Source organism: Sparus aurata, chromosome 19, assembly GCF_900880675.1.
Source record: "Sparus aurata chromosome 19, fSpaAur1.1, whole genome shotgun sequence".
Classification (NCBI taxonomy): domain Eukaryota; kingdom Metazoa; phylum Chordata; class Actinopteri; order Spariformes; family Sparidae; genus Sparus; species Sparus aurata.
Window position 1 is genome coordinate 19,438,110 of NC_044205.1, and position 24,118 is coordinate 19,462,227.

Below are 24,118 nucleotides of genomic sequence, written 5' to 3' on the forward strand. Positions count from 1 at the left end.
AGACATTAATTTTTTTACTAAATGTGAAAAAAACAAAAGGGTTTAGTTATCAAAGATTATTTTGTATTTGTTTTTTGTATTTATTTCAGATATTTCGTAGATTTTCAAGTTAGTAATTGATATAAAACCAACCTGACAGTTAATGTTGGTCACGCTCTTTCATTGACAGAATGGATCTGATTGGCCAAAAGTGTTTTAAGGCGCTGCTTTAATTAGAGGGATGCAAAACTTTGGCCACACAGGTTTCATAACTCCATCACAGCTGTTTGTAGTTGAAACTGTCATTTGACCCGGGAATGAATGCAGATTGTACCCTTCCCCATTTAAGGAATACACCAGTGTTACCAGTGTCTGTGTTAGTGGCTTGTCTGTGTTTTGGCAATCTGTTCATATTTCTCTTTTTTTTCCCAGCATTTACTTACTTGACAGCTGACATTATGGAAGGGACAGGAAGAGAGAGGACAATGGTGGGAGTCAAAATAGGGACGTTGAATTAAATTGTCAGTGTCTCGCCCACCAGGATGGACTCTCAGATCTCTTTCGCTAAAACTAACTGAAATTAAAAAAATAAATAAACACGATAATGAAATCTTCATTTTACTTCTCATGTCTGTCAATGGAGGGAAAGTTCTGTGTTTCTGGGACAACACGAGCGTGACGAGCGTGTGTGAAATGCTTTTAGCTGACAGCCCTGATGGAAAGACAGCAGAGATCTACCAGGAGTCTTCGCTCTCTGTGGAACAAACAATGCACACAAAACATTTTTAATGGCGAGGTGAGCGGCTGCAGACAACAACAGTGAGGACCAAATGCCCATGCATGCATGAACTTCCTCCGTTTCTACACCTCGTTGGTGCTTTCCTCCTTGTCGACAGGCGGTATTATTTATAACCCTCCTTCTAAACAGTGGAAAGAGGAGGGCTCCATACTGCGGGGAATACATTAGTAAATATGAGGAGTCACCAGAGACAGGACATTTCATGGATCAACAGGAAGCGCAGATACTAAAATGAGTTGAGAGCTGCTCAGCTGGGGTATGCACTCCTTCCACTAGTGCATCAGCACGAGGGAGAAATGGCCCCGAATGCACCTCCAGCCTCTTTGGCTCTTCTTAAAAGTACTGTAGGAGGCTGCTTACACATGCTGTGAGTTTAGGCTTACAGTCTCCCTGAAGGTTTACAGTCATGAACCAGAGAGAGCTGCGTGAGAGGTATACGCTCAGAATCAGGGCGAGAGTGACCTAAAATCTACAGTGTACGCAGACAGATGATCAGATTTACCTAAAAACTATCAGCACAAGTCACCTCATTCTCATGCTGGTTCACTTCTTACACGTTTGTACTGTGTACGTACAGTTTAAACATTTAAATTCATAAAAAAAAAAAAATCATATTGCAGTTATTATGAATCTGATGTTGTGATTGTGATATGATTCACAATTACTGGGAATCATAATTTTTGGATCACAGTTTACATCTTTTACTGAAAAATTAAAAACATAAAAACTATAAAAAAGGGGCTTTTGTTGTGCTCTTCACCATCAGGACATCTCTGCTGCACTACAGTAGTTATAATGCTGTTCTGTCACATTTAATCTTTATCAAAAAATGACAGCTTCAGGGATTTGTACTTGGCTGTGTTGTGATTTTGATAATATTTTGATTAATGTGTTGGCCTAGAATAAAGGTTTAGCTAAAGCTTTATATATCATTGTCTGTTTTTAGACATTCATTGAAAACTGTCAGCGAGGACAGGCTGATATTGTAATAATTATAATGTGGATTGATCCTATTCTCTGGTTTTTGTAGAACTTTATGTTTATGTTGAACATTTTTGAAAAGAACGTTTTTTCATGTTTTTATATGACATTGAAATCAATGTGATACATGAAGTGCTTTAATTTGTTTAACTGAGAGTCAAAGAGACATCCGAGGCTGCTTTATTTCACTTTTTACATTTCACATTTTCCAAACATGTATTTTATCTAGATATATATGCTGATAAACAGACAGAGATGTAGACATATTTTATTCATACCGCTCAACCGTACTGTCAAGTACAGGGACTTCTATGTATTTTGCTACTTTAGGTAGTGTACTTGCTGTTCTGTGTTTTCTTTGTTTACCTGCCCTGGATGACAGATACAAATTAGCAAATTAGTTTCTACCTAACTCTGGAGCCTACTTTTAATTGTGTGCTGTCCCTGTAAAAGTAAACAATGAAAATAAATACATACATAAATAAATAAAAAAATATTGAGAAGTGGCATCAAATACTTAAATATTTCCTCATTTCGATATGAATTTAGTTAAAACATAAGTTCTTGTAAGGCCTAATCACTGGTGAACAATGATTCATTTAAATGTATTCATATACTAAGAAAAACAGTGTTGTTTTCAGGTATTGTATCAGCAATATTTAAAAAATCTGGAACACTTATCTGCCCTTGTGATATAAGTACATTTACCTCTGTAAGTCTCATAACATCTCTGGTTCTATGTAGAGCTACTGATAAAATATGCCTAAGTCTATCTCTTTATTTTTACAGGCTGGCTGTGTATTCCTGGTTGGTTATAAAGTTAAAATTCTGGTAAACAAGTTTATAATGTTGTACTGAATTCTTAGCAATGAAAAGAAAGAATTTAAGGCACCTTACAAAATCTTAAATATTGTAATTAAATGATAAAAAATTTAACATTTCCAGACATTTATCAGTATCTTTCCAGTTTTTTTACATTCACATTATCTAAACTAACCAAATTGGAGGCCGAGAGGACACACTGCTCCATCATTGGTTTGATGATGCCCTCTTGTAATGTCTGTGCCTGTTTAGATAAACTAATAAAGTCCCTGCAAACATACTGAGCAATGAAAAGAGACAAGATGGAAGCATCTGTCAGTGTCTGTTCACTGTCTGGGTTCAGAGTCGGAGCCCCAGAGCTACTGTGACGTCCCGCTGCTCCTCAAACTTCATGTCTATGTTGATGTTAACTAAACTAAAGCATGTGAAGTTTTTTGCCCCTCTACTTAAAACATCAGGATGTCATGTCTGATGTCATACAAACAAAAAAATTGTCTTAACGGCATTCATAACAGCCCACTGAGTGTTTATTTTTGAGGCTAATGGCTTTTAATGTATGTTATAAATATTTGAATTATTCCTGGCCGTGAATATTTCATGTGTGATTTCAAGACTTTAAACATTAGTCGGGCCTCATAAGAACCCCCAGCTTCTGAAGTGTTTCACATTTTATCGCCCGTTTGATGTTGATGTGATGAAATTTTTAAAAGAGCGTGGCAGCGCCTTGTCACATAAACAGTACAGGTCATCAGCAAAGCACATGCACTGCAGCGGGACATTAAAATTAATACAGGAAAAAGGCATTTTACTGGGAAACGGAGGAGAATATTTGTGAAACAGAAGGCCAAAGACACTTTAATGGTGTTGAGTTTCTTTGACAAAAGAAAGAAAATTAACTATTTAATCAGACTTTAGAAAATATTTGAAAAAATTACTTCTTGCAAACTTTTTAATTAATTTAACACTAAGAATTAATAAATGTGCTATTTGTTTCTCTTGAAAAAGTCATATTTGGGCATGATGTAGTCCAATTCTTCTGACTTAAAAGGGAAACACGGCTCATTTGGCATACTCAGGCAAAGTGTTAGTCAAGTGGAACAACGTGAGGGATGAAACACTGATTGTCTGATTGTCTCATGAATATATAATGCACCATTTATGACTAAACTGTCCTCGTGGCAGCAGTAAAACATGGCAATCTTATTAACAGATCATCGCCGTCAAGCTCTCTCATGTTCAGGCGGAGCGACCGGCATCGGGCCTTAGTAATTATTAAATGCTTTAAGTGCTTCGTGTAATACTTGTGTATGTATTTTGCATAAGTAACGCGCGGCTGTCATGTCAGCTGGTGAGAGGGAAGCGAGAGGAAGGAGGGTAAGTAGAGATGTGAGAGCTTCATTTGTCAGGGTGGTGATAGTCAATTATGTATTTTAATATCTTAATAATGTCTGTTAAAACATGGGATGAAAAATAGATGACAGTTATGAGCACCAGACAGCTCAGAGAGACTGCATGACTTTATTTGCTTTCATTTGACAGAACTGGGACATATTGATCCGAAATAATGAGCGTTTTATCGTTGGAGTTTTACCCTCTTTGTTTGTTCTTACCTGCAGATGGCAGACTGGCTGTACGCCGGCCCCTCGGCGGCGCTGAGCGCCTGGCCCACCTGAGTCTGTGTCAGGCCCAGGGACAGCCGGCGGATCTTGAATGCTTTGGCAAATTCACGAATCTCCTCCAAGTTGACCCCGTCCACCTCGCTGGGGGCGGTCTGTGGGTCTACAATACAACACACACATCTCATTTGATTAGCCCTCTGCTCCCCCGTCGCTTCCCTCATTTTTCAGAGTGAATGGAGCAAACATCCAGACATATGTGATCATGATCGTCTCCAACAACTTAAAAAAAAAAAAAGAAACAAGTCCTGCTCTGGGTCAGTACTTATTATTTCTCTGTGCCCCTGTGCTGTAAACTGCTTGTATCTGAGAGATGTTTTGAAGAATAAATTCATCTCAGGTGTGAATGCAGGCGTGTCATGGCTCTGACTTGCAAGTGTAAATCTTTAATCTCTCATACAAAAGCAATATGGACAAAGCCATATGACACAGAGCCTGTCAGTTCAACAGATGGATAGATTTTGAGGAGACAGATACTGTAGGTATTTTCTAATTTTCTGTATGAATACACATATTCTAAACCTGGCACTCTCAAACAAACATGAAATATGTATATAGACATTATTTCATCCATCTGACCCTCAGTGAAGACAGTTCAGGCCGTCAAACCACCAGCGAGCCTCATGCACAAAGAGAGAGAGACCGCTCTCTACACAAAGAAATGCTGTTTGTGAATCTCTGCGTCTGAAAAACTTCACTGAAGCATTTTGAAGAATTTCCTTGCTAATAAAAAGTGATTTCACATTGTACATCAATGTCAGGTGCACCGGCATCCTGCTTACTAAAGCAAAGTTTGTGCCTCTGAATTATTCATCTTGGTCATTATCAATGAATTATTAAAGGAATCCTCCAAGCGTATTTAAGCAAAAATCTATGGGGCTGCCATCTCGTTGTGCCTCATAAGTGACGTGTAGCGTATGCGGCGTGCTCCAGACGTGTGAACACTTGGAAGATGAGGAACTAGAGACTAAATGGGAGGGATGAGCACTCACAGCTTCGGGTCCCATCATCTCCACATTGATGAGCATCTCTTCATCATTCCCAACAGAGTCTATTTACTCAGTGGTTTGAAAGACTAATGGTACTCTAAAGTGGCGGTGCTCGACTGGCCTAAACTCTGGATCCATATTTGGCTTTAAACATCAAGTCACGACTCAAACATGATTTTAGATTTAAACCCTTCTAATTTATTTTGCGATAATGAACGGTGGAGTAAAGCTTTTGCAAAACAAACAGAAAAGTGAATAAAACATTTCAAAAGCCAATTAAAAAACACTGAAACAATGTAGACAATCAATTTCTGGACCCTAAAAGCTTCTTTTCTTTAGAGCAATAATAGACTAAAATGCTTAATAATCACAACAGGACAATGTCGAGTTAAACAGTCAATTTCTCTGCTGATAAAGACACTTAGAAAAACTTTTATAAATTACAGACAAGACTTGTCTATTATGTGCCAGGACTGTCTGGCTTGTTGCCACAAATTTTTTGTTGAAGAAGTTTGTGTTTTGGGACCTGCCAGTTAGTCCGGCTCTCCTGTCCCTCAACTACTGCTGTTTTACACATTATTTACACCTCGTCTCAACATGTCATCTGTATCTGTACGTGGACATGAGGTTCTCGAGCCATTGCATTTACATCTCGAATCAATAAAAATGTGCTTTCAATTGTGATCTGTGATCATACATCAATTATATTGTATAATTTCATTATACTTTTTGCTGGAGTTGGTGACCTTTCATTTTTTTTTAAAAATGCAGCTGTAATATCTTTATAGCAACATTTAGAAACACAAGTGATGAAATTACTTAAGACTTTGCAGATTAAAACTATACATAGTTGATAGGCCATTATTACCTGTGCTGTGTTACCAATCATGTATTTTTTGGGGCTCACAGGGGATTCGGACAAAGATCAGATTCAGAGCCAATGTAGCACATTGTATGATTCATTTCATCAAGAGCCATGCATTATTCCCCTGGAAATCGACAAAAATGAAACACTCGCAAAAACACTTGCTATGTTAGAGAACGTAAGGAAGAAATTCCTAAATCTGCGGTTTAAACCAGCAGATCTTTAAACCAGCGGCACAAATTAGATGGGTCTATTCGGGCTGAGACTCATTCTCCATCCAAGTTTTGTGGAAATCTGTTCAGAAGTAAACAAGTAGTTTGTGTAATCCTTAATAGGTAATAGTATATTTAAGCTTATTGTTTATTCTTCTGGCCATCACTATTCTGGGTCTCTCATTGCACCATTAGCACAAGCTAAAATATTGCCAAAAACATTAGCTACACCAAATATGTTTATGTTGTTCATAAACTGTTTGAGCAGCTTTAAGAATCTGGCCACACTGTACAGATTGCACCTGTCTGACATCTGAACATAATGTAGTGTGGACCTCTTCCAGATGTGGATCTAATCTGATCGCATTTTTATAACAGGATGTTCTGAACAATTTAAATCTGTATTAACATGCATATCCAGACAGGATATCAAGCTATGGCATGTTATTGCTGGGTGTGAATAAAAAAGGTAGTTGCACCTCTATTTTAAAGACTATAGTTGTAGTGGTGAAATGAATGGTAGGTAGGGTGTTTCTGGGAAACAGTTTGTATGCCCAGCTGACGTTCTCTGGATAAATAAGAAAAAACAACCTCAAGGCGAAATACTGCTGACATTCTTCTTTCTGATTGACATTTTCCCATCTGATTATTTCATATAACAGCAACAGACATTCTCAATTTTTTAATCTGTTTCTGCACTTTGTTTGTGGCCGGCGAATGCAATGACATTTCATCTTCTCTCCTCTGCAGACGACTCTGATTCTGTCATGGGATTTTGCTTTGTGTATGTATGCTGTAAGTGATATTGAGAGGAAGTGATATGACTCATACTCAGCATAAAGCATTAATTCTATTTACCTCAGAACTGAACCACAATGATTTTGTGCAGACTCAAAAATAGTTTATAAGATATTTTCCAAGCTTCGAGTAAATGCAAACTAAACACAGTGTCTACAACAGGTTGATCAATGGCGACTTGTTTTTTTATTAAATTCAGTGGCATTGTAGCTGCCTTTGAAATGAGTTTACATGGAGTTTAGGGGAATCGACTCCGACAAATGAAATTTATCTGAATAAAACAGACTTTTTAAAGGCAATAGCTGAATGCTGACAGGCTGTGGCCCAGTGATTTATAAGGCTCTGCCAAAGGCCTCCGCATTGGGAGAATGAAACTTATGTTCATTATATGTAACACACGCCACTTTGGATTATCTAATAAACCAAAGAACTGACAGGCAGGAAAAAATAAAACAATTGTAGGATGGCGGGGATAAGTCAAAAGCTTTCCACGCTGAGGGTAATGTAGATGCTGAGCATCCACCATGTTTAATCTTTAGACAGTGTACCCAGATTACAAAGAGATATGTTCATTCTCTTACCACTGGTGATATCTAGCCATGTAGATGGTTTTTGCTTTTATTTGCCAAACTTTTGAGTAATCTGTCATTTAGATTTTTCCTCTATCTCGATACAATTGAAGTTATCAAAATTTCCTTTGTGGTGCACAAAACATTTAATCAGCCTTCTCAGAAATGGTGTTTAAGTTACTTTGGATAATCTGCCGAAACACACTGTCCACTGTTGCAAAAGTATCTCCAATGAAAACAGCTAAAAGAAAAAACATGAAAGACCTTTTTTTTTTTCTTTTAACAGCTGTATATACTACTAACCCTGTATGGATATGATTGCTATCAAGGTTGAAAGGCCTGGCTCGGGTAAAAACTTGCAGTGGAGAATTGCTACACACCATTCTTTTATTACCTATTCTGACAGTCAGTCCCAACTGAAAAAGAACAGAAATCTAGGAATAAATAACAATTCCTGTTTAATTGCAGCCACTTTATAACACCCTTCATCTTAACCCTCACTAGCCAGAGTTTGGATTGTTAGTTTTGGGCTACTGCAGAAACATGGAAGTGTTAGATGGCGGACGGGTGCATTCCTCTGTAGATAACAAGCTCATTCAAATATAACAAAAACACCATGATGTTCAGGTCATTATACACTAATGAAAACATACATTTGAATATTTTCTTTGAATTCTGCCCCATAAGCCTACAGACTGGACCTTTAAAAGATGAAGTCCAGTGATATTTTTGTATTGTCAACAAAAGAAAGACCAACACCAACAGTTAATTTATGCTACCAGCGAGCTTTGCTTATGTAGCCATTTCTTGATAAATCTTAGTCCTGTGCCCCAGTGTTGTCCAAACAAGACATACTGTAGTGTATTTGGAGTAAGTCTCACATGCACCATCCTGCTACTGTAAACACTCACTCGAGCACCAAATATGTAGAAATCTGCTGCTGAAAATAATCCCTGACAGATACACTGTTTCCTCCTGTTCATAAAAAGCTACAGTTCCCCAAATTTTTTAATTTGACCTCACATTTTAATGCACATTCACTGTCACACTGAAGCAGTAAGTGTCAGAGGATTTTGTTCTGTGTATTTGAAGGCATGTTGAGTTTTGGCGAGCTGTGTCGGACACTTACTGCTGACCAGCTGCCCCACGCTGAGAGCTGAGGAAGAGGAGGAGGTGGAGGAGGAGGAAGAGGCCTGGTGGAGAGGACTCTGTCTGTGGGGCATGTGGAGCAGGTTGGGCTGTGACGACGCTGGGCCTGTCTGACCCTGCTGCTGGACACACAAACACAAACACACAGAGCTGACACAATCATTTGACAGCATGGAGTACAGAAAATATCCATTATTTCCTTCACTTCATCATGATAATCAGTAATCATGTCATTATGATGACTGAGCTGTAATATTAAATCTAATCAACCAATCAACGGCTATTAAATTAGCCACTTAGAAGCTGAATGTAATGAGATTTACCTTGTAGCAGATGATGAATAAATGTTAATTACTGCCTGGAGTATTTAGACTGACAGAGCAGAATATAGTGTCAATAGTCTGCTCAATAGACTACAGCAGTGAGAGTCAACTCAGGCACTCCACTGTCTCTATAATCGCATCTTTGCACTCAACTCAACTGAGTTAAAAAACAGGAGAAGTGCTCATGACAATTAGAGTCTTCTCTCTCGTCATCAGACTCGAGAGGATACTAATAATGGCAGCCCGAATGTGAAATAGAAACATGTGGACACAGCAGTACCCGTATCAAACATAATTCATGATCCACAAACTACGTGCTCTGATGGCGGAAAAAACGATGTATTTTCATGTTTTATGCACATTTGAATTGCTTTTACAAGATCAAGATGGTACGCCTTCACTTTTAAAGTGAAAAGCTGTCTCCGCTATAAGCTGGGGCCGGCTTCTCTCCTCTCCTTCTTTGCAATTAATTATTTTCTCTGTGGCATGTGTTTGTTTGGATGGTGGGGGGTGTCAACGGCGATGCACACACTGTCAGGACTGTTGACAGGCTCGGAGAATTATCTAGCTTCACTGGAAATATTCTAGACTGCAGGCTCTGACAACCGTAAATTATGCCCGTGGAACAATGTGTACATGCAGGCTTTGAAGTGGAGACAAAAGCATAAACATTATCACAAATGCATTAATTCATTCAAGAGTATGATCTGGTGTTTTCAGGGAGCCACAATTAGGTGTCCATCTGCCGAGAGTTCATCCATCCTGCACTGTGCGGGCTTTCAACGTGAACTTTTACCCTGTAATTCTGCGCTGACATTGCCATTATCAAGTCAATAACAGTCTTGTTGTTGTGTGTATGCATCTGACTTCACACTGCTGCACTGTATAGATCTTCAGACTGTTTGAGCATCTACACTTACAGCACAAACTCCAAAATAAAAGGAACTTGTTTGTCTTATTCCTTTAAATCAAAACAAAATCTTTCTTGTACAGGTCAGAGAGGACAAATCGTAAGTCTGGAGAGAGTGACTGAGGACGGAGAGAAGGAGGGAGGAAGGGTGTAAAGACAGGGATCAGATGCAGGAGTCTTTGAGTTTTAAGTGGGGTGATGAAAAGTGTTGCTTTGTTTTTTGTTTTTTGGGCTCTGCAGGGGTGCAGCAGTCTGAAAGGTTGGCTGACAAGTGCCTTCCAAGCATGCACAGACACACACTTAAACACACATACACACATTTCTGAACAATCGTACCAAATGCTGCGATTTTCTAAGTGGGATGATGCAAATGAGCATTGAAGCAGGAAAATATGAGGTGTTTAGCATACAGCAGACCGTACTTTTATAAATAAACAGAGCTCTAGTCTGACTCCACTAGGTGTTGCTCATTCAGCGGTTTTAAAGTCTTGATCTAAGTGTTAAATAAGATGCTTTATAAGATATCTCCCTCTATATGTGTGTGTGTCTTTGTGCATCAGAGTATGTGTTACCTGCTGTCCAGGCTTGATTGGTGACAGCGTGATTCCCTGGGTGTTGATGACAGGCAGGATCTGATTGCCGATCACCGTGGCGATGATCTGGCCTTGAGCGTTGGTCAGAAGCTGAGGTGTAATTGGCTGTACCTGCAGTGCTGGGTTGCCACCCCCTGATTGGCTGGAGGGCCCTGCAGAGTTGGGCATCAGTGGGATTGTTCCAATTATCTACAAAGGGGGTAGAGAGGAGACGAAATCAGCTGGGCGGTTTTAAAAAGAAGATGGACCAGAGAGGGTAAACGCTACTGGAGGTATCCGTCTTAATGATCTCTGCCGCTGTGAGTCTGTTATTTTTTACGGGCTTTTTCTGTGCGATCAGAAGCGAAACACGAGCCGGTCATTTCACCGTGTGTCCAGGCTAATCAGGGCACTCAGCTTTCCAGTGGAGAAACATGCACAAGTGTCCACTGATCATCTGTCACTGAGGAGGTTTTACAGGCTAGAGCAAGTGAAGCCAAAGCAGACTGCTGGGAGCGCACTGCAAAGGTCAGCGCTGAATACCTGTGTGTGTGATGGTGCACACCACTGACTGTATTATCCATCACCAGGCCAAGACCAGGATGAGTGTGTGTGTGTGTGTGTGTGTGTGTGGGTGTGTGTGTCTAAGTGTGTTTGTGCTTTAAGTGTCTTTGTCTGTCTCTGGTGAGAAGGAGTGAGGCTGCTGAGAGACAGAGACCCCCATTTCACCCTATCTCTCTCTCTCTCTCTCTCTCTCTCTCTCTCTCTCTCTCTAACACACACACATAGACAGAGAGGAAGAAGCAAAAAGAAAGACCAAGAAAAGAAACAATACGAGGGAGATATGAGAAGCAGCAGAGAGTGAGACAGGACCCCGTGTTTCTAATTCAACTCGGGGTCCCAGGGGTACTTCACCCCTCCTCCACCCCCCTCCAGCCCCTGCTTTCCTCTCCTCTGTGGCTGTAATCAGGAAGGGCAGATCAAAGGGGGCGGCAGAGTGTCACTGCAGCGTTTTAGCTCTCAGAGCTGCCAGAGTGTGGCCAAGAGTGGCGCTTTAGGGGGGTCTTAGCACCTCTTCACCATGATGAAGGTTAATGTCATCTGGGGACTGGTTCTGAGCGGCTCCTGAGCAGCCATCGCCCTGGCCGCCCCCCCGCTGACATCGCTCCTCCACCAAGCCTCATTACATCGGAGAGCGGCTCAACGTGGATGAGACGCCCATCAGTCTAAATCTCTCCCACTTTTTGCAAAAAATGCACTTTTCTTTAAGTTCATATTTTAGTACAAGCTCCTACACCTCAACTAAAAGCAACACAAACCTGCAAACAGCTTCTAAACAGCATGAACCAACCATTTCCTCCCCCTAGTCTCTGTCGCCACCACTGCTGATGTGTTTCAGCGCATGATTCGCCTCCCCCTCTTCTCTGCCCCGTCTCTTTGACATAATAGGGAGGGATCAGTGAGAGAAAGGTGGGCCGACAATCTGTAATTCATCCCTGCCACGGCTCATTTGCTTACGTTGCTTCGCATTAGGGGAGAGATAATTTATCTCTCTCTCTGCGCCGGCTTTACAAATTCCCTGTAATGCTCTCCTGCCACTTAGCATATTTTATTGCCTTGCCTGACGCTCTTGTCTCCCGAGTCCCACTGATCCCGCTTTGCATGCCACTGTGGCAGGGAACTTGTTCCGCTCAATTATTCATCGTCATTGGACTAAGTGGTTGTTCTATAAGCATAATAAAAGAGCAGGCGAGTGACAGCTTAGCTCTCGTCGTCCCTGTCCCACCATGCAATGCTTCTCCATCTGACTATCTCGGGCAGATGTTTCACGGCAGAGTCTCAAGGCTCTTCTGGGGCTGGAAGAGTAGAGTCTGTAGTGTAGACAGCTGTTTGAGTGTTGAGTTATAGACAGAGGGCAAAACTGTGTTACACACTTTGGGTACAGTTTAGTTTACAGTTTTTAGACAATCAAGGCTGGATACCAAACCTTAATACCTCATGAGTAACAAGATAAAAGCATCTGTAGCATAGCATCAAAAATTATCTTATTCTTTCAACATTTACTTATTTTTCAATTCAGGCAAAGGTAGTTATATGGAGGTGCAACAATTAATCCATTAGCTTTGAACTATTAACTAAAAGCCAACTACTTTCATCATAAGTTAAGTTATTTTTTAGGACAATAAAGTAAAATTTCTCTGATTGAAGCTTCTTAAATGTGATTTTTTTTTCAGGTTTCTTTCCTCCTCTATGACAGCAAACTTAATATCTTTTCGGAAGTGGAAAAAACAGGACATTTGATGATATTACTGGGCTTTGGAATCAGTGAACAATGTTTCTTTTTAACCTTATCTGACATGTTATAAACCACCCAACTTCATGATAATTCAGAATATAATCAAGAGATTAATTGACAATGGAAAAATTGTTAGTTGCAGTTGAAGCCCTATTAAATACTGTTGCATTTGGCAGTTTGGTAAAATATTATTATTCTCCAAACTTTACTTACATAAGTACAGTTTTGGTATTGGTACCAAACCACGGTAGGAAATAAAATCAAACTCTAAATACATAAAGATCATTTCCTACTGTAAAATGCTTCAAAAAATTTTTTTGGAAGAAGAGCAACATTTGCAACATTTCAGTTTTGTTTAAAAATCTAACTAATTTTGTCTATTTCTTGTGAGACTAATGCTGCGTTCCAGAAAACTCCAACCTATAAAAAAAGTACAATGCAACACCCCTAATCCACTTACTTACCCCAACTACATTATTTATATAAGGCTAGGGAGTTAAATGTTTAATATGTACAAGTGTAAATGTGCTGTAAAATAAAATGTATAATGGCGTCTGTTGCCTCATGTGTTGTTTTTCCCTCTTTTACTTGGTTTATACTGCAAGGAGGCTGCACTGCTGTGGGGGTCAATTGTGTGTGTGTATGTGTGTGTGTGTGTGTGTGTGTTTTGGCATCTTGCACCTGGAATGCTTCGAGGTCTGAGGTTGCAAGTTTCCACAAGGAAATTCGGACAGCAATTGCCAAATTACTGGTTCCATAGCAAAATGTCATTGAAACACATCAGTTTTTGCAAGTAATTCCTCATGTTTGTGCTGATAACAAACACCAGTAAAGTTATTCGTATGAACATTACACAGCTCACATTTGGTGAGTGTGTGCTTTCAAATCTGCAGTACCCAAAATCAACCAGCAGGAACTTCACTCTCTCCGCAACTAGCCTAAATTTGCTGAAGGTGTGCAATCATTTCCATTTCTTAAGGTGCAATTTCATCGTGCCAACATCTCATAAATAAACAGCTTTTGGTACCGTCTTTCATCCCTCTCCGCAGTCATCTTTCAGTTTCTTCTCCTTCCTTTGGCTCCCTGTGTTTGCCTCCCGCTCCAGTTCGTATGACATGTGCGTAACGTGCCTCTCTCCACCCGGCAGAACTCATTAAGATTATGCTGCTCTTGTTTCCACAGAAATGTCATCTCATCTCTCCAGCCAGGGCAATCTGTGTCTTTAGCCATGGTCACCAGGCAATATCTCTGCCCATTTTCTCTCCTCCGCTGTTCATGCAGTGAATTGAGACCCAAGAGGGAAAATGTTTGGGAAGTTGGGTCCTAAAGCTAACATTCAGAGCAAATCAAATCCTCAAACAGAAGACACATATCGGTGAACTGGAGAGAGGACATTTCTGGGGTAGGGTGGTAAGTTTTCCATTAATTTAAGAGCATTTGTTTTATTTCCTCAAATATGCAGATATTGTAAATTAGTGCAGCAATGATTAGTTGTTAACAGAAATTAGTTGATCAACGTCTAAACTTTTCTCTGTTTTATATTGTAATTCATTTTATACCTTTAGTTTTTGGAACGTTGGTCGGACAACACAAGCAATCTAGGAACTTGTAGGGCATGGACAGATTGATACAGAAAATAATCAATAGTTGCAGCCCAACAGTAGATTTACAATTACAAGGTCAATAGCAGTTTACAGTGATCTAAGGTCTGGAAGCTTCCATCAATACACAGAGCACACTTGTGTTGTGGTTCAGCTTCACTCACTTTACAGGCTAACTTGCTTTGCAGGTTAACCGTGCATGTGATTCTTACTAAAGCACTCAGCAAAGGCTGTGAATGCTGGGAGTAAAAGGGAAGGATACCGTGACAGTCCAAATCCAGGGAAGAGTGGGATTCCATACACCAAACTGGGATTTGCCAAACACAAAAAACATTTTCAGGGTCTTCTTCTTTCATGATGTTATGCTGCACGAAACAGTTCTTAATGTCCTAACTTCCCAACATATTTTTACTGCGATATTAATGCTGAGAATTTGCACTGAATAGAAGATGTTGACAAAAATGCCACAGATTCATAAAGGAAAAAACATCTCAGCGGTGAGTGACTTCACAATATTCTGGCTTTTATCCACAGCCTTAATCACTGTTGTAGAGGCTGGGAGGACAAAAGAGCCTCATTGATTCTCCTTGGAGAATAAAAAAAGGCTGGGGCCAATATAATTAAGGTTTAAAAACATATTGAACTCCACACGTTCATCAAACCTGCCACTTTTCAAGGTCCCCAGAGCTCTTGCTTATGAAAAGGTCTTTTGACAGAGCCGTAGAAGAAATTAAGAGTTCAAAGACGGTATACTATGTTTTACATTCAAGGGGACGTGACTCTTACTCATGCAATACATTGATGTTACAGATTGCTCCCTAAATTCCAATTAAACACTATTCTGAACAGATAATAAGCAGCTCTCTGGTAAATACAAATCAAAATGTTGCTGCTCCACTGCGTTCTGTTTTGTAGCCTTTCAATGCTGACATCACAAGTTCTCAGAGCGTGTTTGGTGGACCTCCAGCCTTGTTTGGGGTATGTATTAGCCTGTATAATCTCCTCAGTGTTGGGGGGGAAAGGGGGGGCGGGACCTTCTGATAGGGTAGTGCATGTTTCAGAGCCCTCCGTTTGAATAATGCTGCGGAATAATGAGGTGGGGAGCAAAGGCTGTAGCCCAAGGCTTTGACCGCCTCTGTGACCTGATTATGTCAGGAGCTGTCAGCCGCCAAGACACTACAAAAGCACAGAGCATCCCATCAAGTCCATATCCACAGTGATCTGTCCCCAGTGCTCCAGGCACCTTGTGAGCCAGGAAAGTCCATACTGTCTCATTAGCGACGTTTAGGATCAAGCACTCAGACAACACTTTACTGTAAACAATGAGGCATGGTCACACTGGTGGTTCTGAAACTTCACTCCAGTAGACTAAATGTTAAGTTTAGCATTAAAAAGCTAAAGATATGTTTGGCTTCACCATGGACAGTGCAAGTGCTGAAAGATGAAACAGGGGTTACGGTAAATAACACAGAGTGGCACGAAAGGGCACATTGTCCATACAATTTTCCTTTAATATGTGCTGTGTGCACCTGCGATACGATGATTCATTAGATAGGGTCCCACAATGACAAGCATCATCGTTCAAGCCTCTGGCTACTGATGGAACAATTCTGCAGCCACCCTGTAAATATGACAAGGTCAGCATTTTACTGCGACAGGCGCATGCGGATAACAGAAAGAAGGGATTTGTTTATTCCCAAAAAGCTTAATATATGGTGGAGTGGCTACTAGGGTGTAGACAAACGGCTCCAACACAACACACAGACCCACCACTAGAAATCTATGAAGAAAGATCAGAAATACGATACAAATGTTTGATTTGGAGCTGCACATTCATACAGGATAAATGGTGCAGCAGCAGATCTTACAGAAACTGTTTTCTCTCTGCAGTATTTAATTATCTGTTTGTATAACTGATCATTCAGAAAGTTTTTTTTAGCATCTTAGCATTAGCCATAAAGTGCTTCCCAGAATGACCACTAACCTGTGGTGGAGAAGGTGGGTGGCATATTTGACAACATGAAAATGAGACAAAATAAAAAAAGAAAAATAACAATCATTCTCCAGAATCATTTTAAAGTTGCCCGTCTTCATCAGCAGTATGTGTTTGCAAATCACCCAAAAAACATACACACATGTCAGATTTTTCTCCTTTGCGATGGAGACCTGTTTGTATTTTGTAAATGAGGTAGCCTATCAAACCGATTGAAAATACTTACAAGCTTTAATGTGAGGACAGCATAAGTAGGCATACATTAAATAGGACAGGCTGCAAAACTATCTGTGCATTAATGCATTTATAGGAGGGACATGATACCAGGGAAACTCTCGCTCTCTCTGCTTCAATACAGTTCATATGCAGAGCTTGACCAGTATTCTTATTGTGTTGCAGAGGCGATATCGAAATGAGGAAGTAAAACATTTCGATATCAATATATCTGCTGATATAAATAACAATAAACTCTATTGTCAAATTATCCCAAGCATTTTTTTCTGCATTATTAATCTCTAAAAAATACTGTTATGTTACTTACCTATCAGCTAAGCTTTAATCATATCTGGTTGTCAATAAAATGGAGGGGCAGAATGTCCACTAGTTAGTCAATCGAGGATGCTGTCATTCACTCAAATGGAAAAAAAAAGTTTCAAAAATGCAAAAATGGGCCACCAAATATAACTGGACAGCCCTTCCAAGGAAAGTCTATGTGTGGGGAACACTGCGATTTGAAGCACTCACCTGTCCTTGTGCGTTGGTGACCAGCTGTCCGGTGGCTCCCTGCAGGTTCGACAAGGTGTTTCCAAACACTTGAGAACTGGCGATGGATCCCATGGCTGCTGCTGCTGCCACCTGGCTGGCCAGCGGATTCAGCTGTTGAGGGCAAATAATTCATTAGTCAGCACTGCAGCTGTTTGTCACTCGTGCACATATTTAGGAGTATAATGCAAACAAACAGGTTGAGGAGGATTTGGTGTGGGGGGGTGGGGGGGCTTCACACTTCATTGTTGCCGAAGTTGGAATAGGCTAACTGTAGCGTAGTTTGTACAGTCCGGCAGAGAGGGCGATGCAGTCCATCATACAGTTCCCAGAGGTCTGTGCTCCTGAACCCAGTGGGAGGCTTGAGGGTAGGGAGGAGCAGTGAGAACGGGGAGGGTGGTTGTGAATAAGTGGCCATTTTACCACTCTAAGTGCTTCCTCTGGCCCCCAGGGCTCCCCGCGGGCCGAGCAGAGTCGCTCCACCCGCAGCAACGGCCCAACAGCATCCCGCTCTCACAATAGAGCTGGGCAGTGTGGCCATGCATCACTGTATCGTCAACCGCTTCAATATGCTTCGACTAAGAATTCCTCCTGCGTCATAATGCACTAGCACACTGTTACTTTTGAAGGAGAGGAGGGTTAAAATGACCATCTTTACCCTCGCTGTAATGGACTCATCTGGTCTGGCCTGTGGTTGTGAAAAGAGGCTCCTTGCGTCGGGGAGAGGCTGTAGAGCCCCGCCACATCGACGAGATTACCCATATAAATCAAGCTAACCACTTATTAGGGGGCTGAAAATGCACTGCTGATTTGGTTGTAGTGCAGCAGAGCAAAGTCTTATTAGGTTGAGTAAGTAGATCAAAGACCAAGAAGAGATAGGAGACCTCCCAATTACTCAACAGAATAGAGAAATAATAGAAACACTGCTTTGGAGCAGACTGCCTGCTCCCTGCTGCTAATACTGGCCGGCTGCATTCAGACAAAACTGCTAGAATTAATAGCAGAGGTTCAAAAAAAGGGTTTAAATAACAAAGTATTGCATGTGTTTCATATGTTGTTAAGTTTAAGTAAAATGCAATGTGCTGTAAAAGGAATTCTTTGCACGCTCTCTGTACTCTGCAGGGGATTCAGCTCCGTTCATCTGAGATCATTCAGTTGCCATTCATCTTTTATCGTACCCCACCACCATATATTATTACACTTTCTGAAATCAAATGATGAAAAAATGCCACAGAGCGATCAATACTTTTTCATTGACAGTAAAGGTTAAGCACATTAAGAATGACACTGCATTTGTCTTATGAAATCATATTTCATGTTGGTGGCCTCAAATTGGCCGTGATTGATATTGCCTCCTCTCGTCTGAAAGTCATCCAGTTTTTCCTCGATAATCACAAGATTGTCTTTTATGTGTCCAGCAGTTGTCCTTCGGAAAATATCTCAACATCTCAATTGTTAGAAAACCCGATTCTGACTTGACGTGTAAAAGTAATACAATAACAGAACTTTAGTCAAGCTGGAATTAAACTGCAGCATTCAATAGTCAATTTACTTAACTTACATGTAATATGGGGAAGATGTTGACCAATTTGGGTGCTCTAACAATTAAGTAATATTACATTAAGTGTATTTATTATATAGCACACAATGTATTCAAAAATGTGTCATTTCAAATAATATTAGATGTTTAATTTCCAAAGAAAGGATGTTCATCTTTTTTTGATGACAGTGTTGATGTTAACTAAGAGATAATAAGAGTTTTACATCTGTATCTTGTAAAAGAATAAACTGCGTCTACATTACCAAACTGTCCGTTTTCCAATATGCATTGGACATATTCAATCATGTCTGACGACAATACAGAGTGCAATACTGGATGAAACAATTAATGCTATTAGGTCCGGCTTCTAATAAGGCAGGGATATTTTTGCAGAATAGAAACTTATGCAAACTTTTGATTTTACACGTGATTTTGCAAACATTTGCCACATCTTGATATTAGGGCCAGTCAATATGGTCGCAAAATAATATTGCATTATATCAGGCTGTATCTCGATACACAACGTATATCTCACTTTATCATTTTAAAGCGTCCTTAAATGCATATCATAAATTCTAGGACTGGGTGATAAAATCAAATAACACAGCATTTTCTATCAAATACCTCAATATTGATATTGCAAAAATATTGTGGGGACGATTATCATCAGTACTGTGGATATAATGATAAAATGGTTAAAGGCAAGTATTACAACAACGTAGTACAGTCTGGTAAGTTCAGAAAATTACATTGCTTTGCTGTGATGCACCCTTTAAAAGCAGGAAAAATACAGACAACATTTAACAGAATCTAAGATATAAAGTGATAATGATATACTGTTGATATATAGCCCAATATATCAATAGTATAATCAGATATCCTTAATAATATTGTAGAATAAATTCAATAATTTAAACCATTTCACCCAGCCTTTATTGATACGTTTATAAATGCAGAAATGGTTAAATGATTTAGTTTTCTATCTATCTATCTATCTATCTATCTATCTATCTATCTATCTATCTATCTATCTATCTATCTATCTATCTATCTACCGACATACCGACATACCGACATACGTACCTACCTATTATAATGGAAGATGGCAAAACATTTTGTTGGAGGAAAAATAAAAAAAATGGCTCCAACTTTTTCTAACTAAACAGCAAAATAAACTTTTGTTTTCAGCAGCAGTTAAATATGTCTTAAAACAGTAGCACCAAAATAGACCTTTCCAACTCTATGTGGTGAACAATGGCATTTTTCTTAATTGTGAAAATATATTTCAAATATTGTGTTATTTAAATGGTTATCAAGGTCACAAAGATGGCTTTGGCCAACATATCAGTAACACTATTATCTTAGTCAGATGTGGTCAGTTTGAGGGACTTTTCTTAAGAGAGTCTTTTCTGGATGATTATATCAGTGAGTTAATGATACTCAGCAGATCATTTGACTTATGAGGAAGAGAAGAGGAAATACAAGTTGGATGAGCTACTGTGAATATAAATTACATCCCCAAGAGTTGAAAGTGGGGGTATTTAAACCATGTTGGTTGAGAACACAGTATTATGTTAGTTGTGGCAGTGAATGGGAACACAGACAAAAACCAACATGGCCAGTTAAGCAGAGTTAAACAGAGCCTACAGATAAACACAGATAATGTGATCTGCTCAGGCGAGCACACCCAGAGTCCCTGAAAATCTGCTGCGCTCTGTGTCATTGCGTGAGTGATAGGTTGTTGTCGAAGCTTTCAGATTTATTTGAAATATTATCATTGTGTTTCATTCAATGATAGCCCTTTCAGATGCTATGTTATTCTGGTAAATCTGGGTGAAAAGAGAGCAGGCTTTATTGCTGCATCTCCTGGTACTGGGTAATATGGATAGCAGTTGGAAGGAGAGCCAGGAATAAGGAGAGGCGCGGCTGTGTTCAACACCTAAACAGGTGATTTTCCGCCACGGTGACTCCTCTCAACACCTCTGCGGGAGGCACAAAATGACAGACCCTGCCTAGCATTTGTACTGATTGCATGTGTTGGAGGAGATAAACAGTGATCTTCCAGTTTGCAGAGCCTGCATGTTAACCATTGTGTTTCATTCTTTTCATTCCCCGTGAAAAGGGCGTCAAGAGGATTTTCAGTCGCTGTGGTCAGCCACACAAGTGCTGGGATAACACAGACACAAAAAATAAAGTGGAGTCAGGGTATTTGTTTAAGAAATCTTTGAGATGTTAACATTTAATTCAAGCCAGAAATGCAGCAGCAAACTTTAGCACTGCCTCCATTATATGATGTGACATCATCTTGTCACCTTTAAGTCTGTCCCTCTCTGCACTATCGCAGTTTAATATAGCCAAATATACCGGGCTGCACAGGGATCAACAAACACAAAATAAATGTCTCTAAGGGGGAAAAGCTTACAAATTGTTAAAAATGCATCTTTTCTCTGTGCGGTATGAAGAGGAGGGAATCTAAACTCCGCCAGGCTCTCCGTCGCCTGTTTGACCATGAGGGTCACCTGGTGCAGCAACCCGTGTAATCTCAGGAATAGAAGGAAAAATAGCGTCCCTGCAAACCGTGGAGAGACCCCAGGAAACCAAAATTGTCTGACACAAACTAACTGGAGTTTATTCTTGGTTTTGCTCTTTTCATGTGGCCCGTTGGAAACTTAATTGCTTTTTTTGTTCTGGGCCTGCACAGGACAAAAAAAAAAAAAGGAAAAAAAAAGAGCACAGATAAATGGACAAAGTGGTCCAGAGACCAGCAGGCGGGCAGATTTGTCTAAGCTCAGGCTTCAGCAGTGTGTAAAAAAACTTATTTTCTGCTCATCTATGATTCAACAACAGAATCAAACATTTATCTAAAATATCTGAGAAAAATTGAAAGAGAATACAAGAGCACAGAAAATTATTTAGCAAATTAGTGGCCAATAATGTTTATAATTTACAATGAACACAGCTATATGTAAACTTCTGTAGAGAAAGTGATTGAAACAAAAATATTTTCCTTTCATAAAGTCTCTCAGATTGATTACAGGCGGAAGTATGATGTGACGTGACAAGGTTTTCATGCTTTACTCGCTACCGTCATCGTGGCTCAAACAGTGTAAATCAACAGTCACTAGCAGTATTGTTTTCTTTATCTGTGGAACAACATGGAAGTTTCCCTCGTTCTCCACATCTCTGTCTCTTCCTGCTCTTTTCCCACTCCGGAGTGAATGTAATCAGCTGTGACATGAGAAAACACGTTCTCTGTCTGTCAGGACTCTGCTAGTCTTCCGCTGACAGTCCTCCGCTGACTCTCCTCCTCCTCCCTCCCCCAAAACGGCCTCTCTCCCACCTCCCTGTCTCCCCTCCCTCACATCCGCTGTGCTTATGAACATCAAAATGCCATTAGGCCCTCCAAAACACCTCTGGTCCCTTGGTTAGCGGGGCCTCACACTGTGGTCGTGCACTCTGAGCCCTCCGAGTGCTGACTATTGCTCACCACTGGGCCTCTGCTGCAACCGTTGTGAAAAATAAACCCCAAAAAGAGCCGTTCTTGAGGAAAAATATTGGGAAGTGAAAGACGGATAGAACAACTGGGGCAGATAACACTCGCCAAAATACAATAACGCTGCATCCGGTGACGGTCGGACATTGTAATTGCTCGAGGCAGTGGAGGGATGGTGGGTGCAGCGGGTGTTGATGTGGAGGTGGCTGAGGTGGCATGGTGGGTGCTAATGGAGTGATGTCATATGAAGCGCCAGAATGACAGCTAGTTAACTGAGGAGGTTTGGCTGATCAAATAAAATGCATTAACTCCAGGAAATGGATATCGCGGACGGCCCCAGAAATGGCCATATCTAATGAGGCAAAATGCAAATGAAGGAGGAAAAGAGTCGTGAAAACGTTTAAACTAACTATAAAGGGATGATGGAGTGTCGGACAGTGGCCGTCAATCTCCCCGCTCATTACCTTCATGTGAAATTAACAGCAGCTTTAATCATTACATAAAATCTGCTCCAGCCCATTTGTTGATAATTGTGAGGCACAGAGGTTCAGAGTGGGTTCTTTGTCATCAATCACAGCAGCAGTATATTTCCTCTGGTTAGGGGACACTCGAGTAAAAATATAAGTTATACTACAATCCTCTTATACGATTTCTCTTCCTGAGGAATGATCTATAATATTTAGCTGTTTCCAGATGTATTAAATTTCAAACTACTTGGTGATTAAGTATCTACAGGAAAGTGCTGACCGTTTCAGCTCATGATGTGACATATTTGGTGCAGTTATTTCTGTATCACACTAGTGTTGGGTTGGAAATCATAGTGGCTTTAAACCGGTGTTGCAGTAAATCTACTTCTGCTCCGGCTATGACTTTAAAGTGGATACCTGGCTCTGTTTTCAGTTGCGTTGAGAAAATGAAAATTGGAGTCAGGAGATCAAGCTATGAAGAAATTATGAACCATATTATTGTGCTGCATTATCGAAGGCCCAGCCTTTGGATGACAATTATCTCAAATACTCGATACGTAATAAAACATATTTCTTGATTCTAGGAGCTCTATTTCCATTGCGCCGTCTACAACCCATTCATTTTCGTTTAGGTGGAAATGCCGTCTCTTTTCACTCTGCTGTTGTTTGACATATAAATATAGCATTTGAATGACTTTAATATCCTCCTAATCAATGTCCAGTGATCTTTTGATGTCCTCAATTCAATATAGGAAGGGTCATCCATGCCGCAGCTTTATAAACACAATAAAGGTAAATGATTACTCTCCACTGTGGTGTCCAAAAATACGGCCAGTAATGAAGAGAAATGGAGGAGTTTGAGGGGGAGGCCTGTCATGTGTCATTGGCCAACTCTAAGCCCTAAGATTAATCACGAGAGAGGGGCTCTGTGGCTAAGATGTGGTCACCCTTGATCGATAAATCTGCCTCCCTCCCCTTCCCTTCCCTCACCTCGCTCCCTCCCTCCCTCCCTCTGTGTCTCCCTGCTTCACTGTCTCTCTCACTTTTTCTCCCAAATATACACAAGTGTTGGCACAAGCTAAATCAGCATAAGTGGAGAGATGAATTGATGACGTTTCCAGGCATATTTGTATTGATTACTGCAGTTTTGACTTCCAAGGATCGCCTCTTTGAGGAGTGGATTGAAGAAAATGCACTTTTCTTGCATTCTAGTTGAGTCTATTTACAAAACCATCAATTGCACATTCCTACTCCTAATGAAAAAGGGCATAAAATCAACGACCAAAATATTCCTCGTACAGTTCAAGGCAGCAGAGTGCAGT

The 24,118-nt window shown here is 40.3% G+C and overlaps 1 protein-coding gene across 5 annotated transcripts in view; it reads right to left on the reverse strand.

The window, feature by feature from the left end:
* pou6f2 (POU class 6 homeobox 2) overlaps nt 1–24,118 on the reverse strand; it is an 81,918-nt gene that overhangs the window by 4,570 nt on the left and 53,230 nt on the right. For 4 of the 5 annotated variants that reach the window (XM_030398654.1, XM_030398655.1, XM_030398651.1 and 1 more), the window contains 4 exons: nt 17,279–17,410; nt 10,645–10,854; nt 8,820–8,961; nt 4,192–4,360 (listed from right to left, as the gene is read on the reverse strand). In XM_030398654.1, the coding sequence (XP_030254514.1) occupies nt 4,192–4,360; nt 8,820–8,961; nt 10,645–10,854; nt 17,279–17,410 (653 nt within the window). The remainder of the gene's footprint in view (nt 1–4,191; nt 4,361–8,819; nt 8,962–10,644; nt 10,855–17,278; nt 17,411–24,118) is intronic. The other variant, XM_030398652.1, reaches the window with a different exon arrangement.